The sequence below is a fragment of the Lynx canadensis genome, chromosome A3 (genome assembly GCF_007474595.2).
Source record: "Lynx canadensis isolate LIC74 chromosome A3, mLynCan4.pri.v2, whole genome shotgun sequence".
In the NCBI taxonomy this organism is placed as follows: domain Eukaryota; kingdom Metazoa; phylum Chordata; class Mammalia; order Carnivora; family Felidae; genus Lynx; species Lynx canadensis.
Window position 1 is genome coordinate 47530295 of NC_044305.1, and position 7465 is coordinate 47537759.

At 52.9% G+C, this 7465-nt stretch overlaps 1 protein-coding gene across 1 annotated transcript; it reads right to left on the reverse strand.

Moving 5' to 3' along the window:
* Nucleotides 1-1729: 1729 nt before the first annotated feature.
* On the reverse strand, nt 1730-5687 carry THBD (thrombomodulin). The gene has a single exon (XM_030310212.1). The coding sequence runs from the start codon at nt 5592-5594 to the stop codon at nt 3675-3677; it is 1920 nt and encodes a 639-aa protein (XP_030166072.1). The 5' UTR covers nt 5595-5687; the 3' UTR covers nt 1730-3674.
* Between the last annotated feature and the right edge of the window lie 1778 nt (nt 5688-7465).

Below are 7465 nucleotides of genomic sequence, written 5' to 3' on the forward strand. Positions count from 1 at the left end.
TACAGTTTGGGAGCAATTTGCTTTATATGTACCTCCCCCATGGGAATGTAAGCTTCTTAAGGCAGGGCTTGTTAACAGGACAATCACCAAACCAGGCACAGAGTACGTGCTCAATAAATATTTGCCAAAATAGTCTAACAAAGGGGCTAGAGCTGAGGAGGGGAGAAATGCCATTTCACTCATAAAATCAAATTCTGAGTTGTCTAGAAGTATGACCTTGGCCTTCTTCCCCAGGCACTACAAGTTGTGGGACATCATCAGCAACCATGTACCAGTTGCTGAGATTTGGAATTCTCCCTCAGACCTGAATATCCAATAATGTAAACACAGAGTGAGACCATATAAGATGACCCACAGCCCCTGTTTCATAAGGTTTACTCTGATTCTAAATGCTGGGGAATTGTTCTTACAGCTGACTGATTTGTTTATGACCCTGGCATCTTTCTCGGAGTGAGGCTGTGGTTTCCCAGTTGTTTTGAGAATCTCAAGTTCAAACGAGTCCTATAAGCAGGAATGCTGATCTCCCACTGGACAGGGAATGAGGAGGATAGGGAGGAAGTAGGACCCCGCCTTATTAGTGCCCTGGGCTCCAAGATGCCCCAGTAAGGGTTTTTGGCTCTGAGTCTTAGAAGTGTGTTTTGGTCTTCTTATATTCCTTAAGAAAAGCCCCCTCCTTTGGAGGAGGAAACGCTAAAGCAATAAGCCTTAAGTCAATTTGCTGGCTACTTGGAAGCAAACCCTTTCGAAAAATGGAAGTCCAGTAGTAAGGACAAATTTGTAAGGTATCACTCTCTCCTCTTGACCCCCAGCACAATTCATGTGTACCAGCTTTGCCTGCACACATCAAGTTTTTCCTTCATATGTGCCTCCTACTGAATTTGGTTTTCCGCTAGCCTACCAAACTCCTAAGGGCAACATTGCTCAAATGTGTTATCTCGGGAGGGCACTGTGCATAGAAGCCACACCCCAAAGCTGTCAGCTTCATCCAGGATGGATGTTGAAATCTCCAACTTCATCTTCACAACTGTAACTATTCAGATGAGAGCTAGGAAATTCAGCATTATCCAGATGTATAAAAATACGTGAATATTTGATCAAACTCCATTCCCTTCCAACTTCTGTTTTATGAAAATTTTCAGAGCACTGCGTATAAAATTTAGCCAGTGCCACCATGTAAGGAAAAGAGGCCCAGGAAAAGACAATGTTTCTAATCTCCAACAGAAATAAGAATGGCTTAATACTGCATGAGACCTTGGTATGTGGAAATGATGGTTTGAATTTGAGTCACAGACTGAGACCCCTCATGACTGTTGTGTTTACATATCTCAGAGGGCAAATAATGCCAAACCATTCACAGGAAGGACACAAGCTGGGATTCTAGAGATGCCCCAAGAAGAACTGTTTCTTTAACTCATCCCAACAAATAATCCTATAATGTGTTTCAAAACACATAGACACAAGTCCTGTGTATGAAAGTTGTTATGGTTACAGAGAGAAACATAAATATTTGTGCACACAGACATAACATGAAGTCCTCCTACAGTGAAAACAATCTCCTCTGGAGAGATCTTTGAAGTCAGAGATGGTGCCTTGAGCAGATGGAACTAGTGATGGGGTGTGGAGCAGCCTTTAAATGCATGGCATGGAGTTTGCATTGTTTGTGAGCCCTGTTTAATGACAAAATGAGGCGGTTGGGGAAGCCTAGGTGCACAGAAACAAAACCCAAGAGCACACTGTTATTTGTTTATTTTCTACATGTGATGTCATAAGCAAGAGTTTTGCCTGTGTTCTAGTTTGTCTCCAATAAATAAATAACTATGTACAAATGTGCCGAGTTTACAAAATAGAGGAACATCTTTGTATTACAAAAGATACACTCGTATGATACATTTTCCCCAAACAGTGAAACATGATTTCGATTTCAGATTTCGATTTCGTTCCTAGCTTAGTTGAACCAACAACCCTGTGTAGCAATGTCTAAAGGTGTGTACCTAGTCTTTTCTATCAGAAAGCAAAGCTATAAATGGAAAATTCCTCAGTTTCTTGAGAATATAGGCCCTGACTTGGCCTGCTACTTATTACTGATCCACATTTAATGTATTCCAGAAAGTTGGAAGCTGTCTGAAACAGTTCTCAAACTATACTGGGCAGACCCCTGCAGATTGTGTTAAAATATAGATTCTCATGCAGCCCAAGTTTCTGCATTTCTAACCAACTGCCAGAGGCAGGCAGCTCCTAACTCTTGTCCTAACTCTTGTCCGCAGTTAGGACCATGTTCTAAGTGGCCAGGGTGAGAAGGCTTCTTGGAAGTCGGAGAAATTCTTAAGGGCTTGATCAAGGTGAGGTCCTAATTGAGCATCCTCCAGGCTTCATTCCCAAGCTCCCAAATTCCCCACCCCCACTCCCTACAAGGCCAGCAGAACTGGTTTTATTTTGGAGCACAAATTACTAGAAGAGTAAAACTCAAAATGGTAACTGGCATGAACTGTGCAGCTCATAACTTTCTTAAACTGTCTCGTGGGAGATCCTTCATTCCCTTCTCAATCTAGAGCTATCACGAGAGCATTTTCAACATTGTCAAAAATAACCAGTAACAACAACAACAACAGCAATTGTAATAATGGGAAAAAGAAACGGCATAAGGAGCAATAAAGACCTTTTGGTTCAAATGAAAAGTGACAACAATAAAACCCAGGCTCACTGTTTAAAAAGTTAAAAACAAACAAACAAACAAACATCCCTTAGCTTGAATTTCTATGACAGTCCAGCAAACATTAGTTAAATGAGTGTCTCTCACATCTTAACTTTTGTTAAAATGATATTGTTCTGCAAGTCTGAAGTTTCAGGATAAATTAGCAAATCTGCTTCAAGACCAAATGGATCCCAACCATCCTTGTTTGTAGTGTTTCTGTTTCTGTGTCACGGAGAAGTTTTGCCTAGGCAGACATGGAAGGGTAGAAGCAGGGTCTAGGGTAGGGTGGGAGACTCCAGGTGGGTTGGCTGAGTTCCAGGTAGGGGAAATTTGGGAGAAAATGAATAGGGAACTGGGGCTTGGCTTTATCAAGGTGAGCCCACCAAAAAAACCTACCAAGATAGTTTTACCACCACCTGAAGAGTGGAAGTACATAAATATACAAAAAGGGAAGGGGGAAGCAAGGAAGGGAGAAAGAGCAGAAGGGATATAAAGTGGGTATTGGACACATACGGGTAGGGAAAAATGCAAAAGCAAAAAATAACAAAATAACAAAACCATCCTAAATACTTAAAAAATAAATATCTTCGTCATTACTGACACCTCGATTACACTCACTAGTCCACAGGATCACAGTCTGCCCCATAGACTGCCAACCAACAACGCTCACCCCTCCTGTGCCCCTTGGCGAGGGCATGGGACACTCTATAGTCTGTGTCTTCATTATAGTCTGTGTCTTCATTGCCATCTCTGCCCAGTTGTCCAATGACGTGTGGAAGTGGCTGGGGCGCATACTCCTTCCAACCCCCACCCCTCCCCAGCAGTGTGCAGAATCAGCAAAAGGGGCGGGGAGGGTATTCTCCAGTTCCGATGCCAGTTAAAGTGCTTTGGGTTAGGTGGCCAAGGAGTAAGGCTGGGGCAGGGGAGAGGCACAGGAGGGAGGGAAGGCCTAGCCAACACCAGGGTCCAGGGAGGCAGCCCCTCAGAGCTTCTGAGGCATCCGCTCGGTTCGCACTTGCTGCAGCACCACCTCCTTGGCTGGGGACCCACACTTGTACTCCAGCTCTGCCCGAGTGGTGCCTTGCTTCTTGCGCAGGTGGCACAAGAGCGCCAAAAGAGCTACAACCAGAGATAGGCTGGCGATGGAGATGCCGATGAGCACTCCAGAATGCAGGGGCCCTACCGGCGAGGGGATGGAGGTGGTGCTAGGAGTCGGGCTGACCGGGGGCTCCCCAGAGCCACTGTCACTGTCACTGTCACTGTCATTGTCACCGTTCATCTTGGGGTCACAGTCAGTGGCAACCTGGCCGGCAAAGGGCGAGTCAGGCCCGCAGATGCACTCGTACGTGCCAGGGAGGTTGCGGCACGCATCGGGGCAGTCTCCATTCTCACACTCATCGATGTCCGTGCAAATGTAGCCATCGTCCAGGATGTAGCCATCAGGGCACTGGCAGGAATCCGGGTTGTTGGGGTCGCAGTCAGCTGGGCATGTAGTCTGGTTGCAGAACATCTGGCACCTGTGCGGGGCCTGAGGGCTAGGTACGAAGCCCTCGGCGCAGATGCAGCGATAGTCATTTTGACCCACGGACTGGCACTGGTACTCGCAGTTACTCCCGAAGCATGGGTCCACGGGCTCCACGCATTCGCCGTCCACCATGTCGTACCCCGGGTAGCAGTGGCAAGTGAAGGCGCCCTGCGTATTAACACAGAGCTGCGGGCAGGGACTGGGCATCTGGATACAGTCGTCCACGTCCTCGCACCGGTGCTGGTCTGCAGCCAGCTGGTAGCCGGTCTCACACATGCACGAGTAGGAACCAGGCACGTCCGGGCTGGGAATGCAGAAATGCTCGCAGAGTTCGTAGCAGGACTGCTCCTCAGGCGCGGCGGCGCAGGAGCGCCCGTCCGCCTGCAGGGCGGCGTCAGCTGGGCAGAGGCAGTGCGACATCCCGGCGCTCCGGTTGCAAGTGTGCTCGCAGCCGCCGTTCTCCACGCTGCATTCCCAGGCGCCAGGCGCTTCCCGGCCCCAGCGCGCCTCGGCCTCTCCCCGCGGCGCCACGCACTCCAGCTCCACTCCGAAGGGCTCTACAGCGGCGGAGCTACCCACCGGCAGCGCCTGGAAGTCAGCGCCAAGGGCCCGGAACGGGGTGCTATAGGTGATCGCTACACCGGCGGCCGCCACCGCGCCAGAGTCCACGAGCAGGGGCCTGCAGGAGGCTGCGAAGTGGAACTCGCAGAAGAAACCGTCGGCCTCCGCGTCGCACTGCTGCTCCTCCCAGGCCGGCTCGCCGGATGCTAGGGCCCCGGCCTCCGAGACTGCGACGCACAGGGGACCGCAGAGAGGCGCCCTGTCGACGTGGAGCCGCGCCCACCTGCTGTAGCTGGTGCGGTTGTCTCCCGTAACCCACTGGAAGCCGCGCAAGGGCCCGAGTTGCTCGGGGTCGTCGCAGCCGTGCTGGAGCTGCAAGCCGATCCAGAGGCGCGGGCTGTCGCCGCTGTCGCCGCTCAGTAGCAGGGAAATGACATCAGCCGCCACTGAGGAACGCACGGTCATCAGGTGGCCCCCCAGCTGCTCGCAGGCCTGGCTGGCGGCGGGGAAGGTCGCGGGGCCGGGGAAGAGCGCGAAGCAGTCGTGCTCCACGCACTGGCTGCCGCGTGGCTGCGGCCCTGGAGGTGCGGAGAGCCCCAGGCCAGCGGGGGCCAGAACACCGAGGAGCAGGACCCGAAGCATGCTGTCCCGGCACGCCTTGTGCAGGCGCCGGGGAGAGCGCAAGCGCCGCGACGGGGCCCAAGTCGGATTTGGGCTGAGAGGCGCAGGGCGCTGCTGGCGACAGCCGCTTGCGTTGGTCCCAGCCCAGACGCGTCCAGCCGCGGCGCGCAGCCCTGCAGAGGCAGCCTCTGACATGCCGGGGAGCCGGGGCCCGGGTTTATAAGAGCGCGGCCCTCCCTCCTGAACGTTCGGGAAAAGGAAGGAAGTGCCTAGTGGGAAGGGCTGATGCTGCATTCTCGGATTACTGGGTTCTTCGGGAGACTTGTGCCCGCCCTCGCTCCTGGGATCACCTCGCGGAGATGAGTAAACCCGGCGGGGGAGCTGGGAGGTCCCCGGACTGGACCGCCAGGCGCAGGCGCCACGGGAAGACAGCACCTCTGTCAGCTACACTCAGTGTCCGCCCCCGCCACTAGGGCCCTCAGGCTCGCAGTTCGGGGGGGGGGTCTTAATCCGCAGCCCCTCCTAATCTCTTGCTCCTGTTTCTTTTTCTTATAAATGTATTGTTACTACCGATTTCAAAGGAAGCCTGGATTGCAGAACCTTGGGAAGTGGAGACGGGGGAGGAGGGTTTTGAATGAGGGGTGGGGGGAAGTAATGCCCTGGACCTGTAAGGCTCTAGAGGGAGGTGCCCGCCAAGAAGAGGATTTCGGGAGGAACTGCCAAGAGCGTGGACATCCCTGAAGACAAGATCGGTAGAAGAGAACTGGACTCCGCCCCGGGCGCCTAGAGCAGGAGACGGGTGCGCTCGGCCCCAGAGGACAGAGGGTGTGGCTGGTGCGAGGATAGGCAGAGGGGGAAGACTGGGGTAGCACAAGCACCCCCGCGCACAAGCCAGGACCCACGGGTCCCTGAGCGCGAGCTGCCTGGCTGGATCTCATCTCGTCGCGTGGGAAAGTCGCGAGGATACTGTCAGGGTTCCAAGGTCTTGTCACCCTTCAGACGCAGCGGCAGGCGAATTCCTGCCGAACCCTATAGGGGCAGGCGAGTTGGGAAGCGCGCTAGCCTGTTTGGTCTGTTTTTGTCCAGCTTCACAAAGGGATAGCCTATCTCGCACCCCAAAAGGGGCACATGGGCGCCCTCGCGGGAAGACGCTGCTGGCTCCAAGAGGATCCCACTTGGGACTGTTAAGGACTTTTGCATTTGGCTGAGATGTCAGAGTGACATAAAGGTGCATATAAATACCACTTGCGTTGCAGAAGAGCGGTCATGCGGACGGGCAGGGTGGGGAGAGCAGCGAGGAGGAGATGAGAGTCTGTCACTTTCACGACCTTTTCCGCTTATTCACGTACCAAGAATGCCGGGGGTGGTTCCAAAACTTAACGGAGTGACAAACTTTTTTTTTTTTTTTTTTTTTTTTTAACCCTGTGCCGTCTCCGCTATGGTCACTCACAACAAAGCACCAGGGGGCGGCGCTGTTGAACTCTAAACAAAGGCCCCAAAGTTGGAGCTCTCTAAACTTGGGCGGAAAAGAGTTAAGGGTGTGGGGGCCTTAACTGCCTTAAGCCTAGGGCAGGAAACTTGGCTCCCAGGGAGTCCCAAGCAAATTCTGTCGCTTAGCTGGGTATCTTGCCTCTTTGGTTGGGCAGAGCCCAGACCTTGTAAGAGAGAAGTGCAGTGTAGCATCTTCACTAGCGAAGACAAGCACCTGCCCACTCCCACCTCCAGACTGTACTGACGGATAGTTACCCAGGGGGTGGGGCGTGGACACTCCCGGCATGAGAGGGACGAGGGTCCTTCCCTACACTGCCCGACATTCAAGAGAGCTCGGACAAGCAGTGCCTCCTGAGAGCTGGGTGGGGGAGGAGCACAGCTTGGAGACTGAGGTCTGAAGCTTCCCGGAATGGGCGCCTCTACTCCTCTGGGAAGAAGAAGAAAAGACCAGCAGATTTGAAGAGTTGGGTTGTCTCCCAGTGAGAGCAGGCAGGTGCTGGCCTGATATCCCACCAGCTGCCTGGGCTGAGCCAGGTGTCTGGACTTACCCCCATGGCCTGCCCCCTGCCTGAGCT

Coding starts and splice junctions, on each gene's coding strand:
- THBD (XM_030310212.1), bottom strand. CDS start 5,594: ATGTCAGAGGCTGCCTCTGCAGGGCTGCGCGCCGCGGCTGGACGCGTC.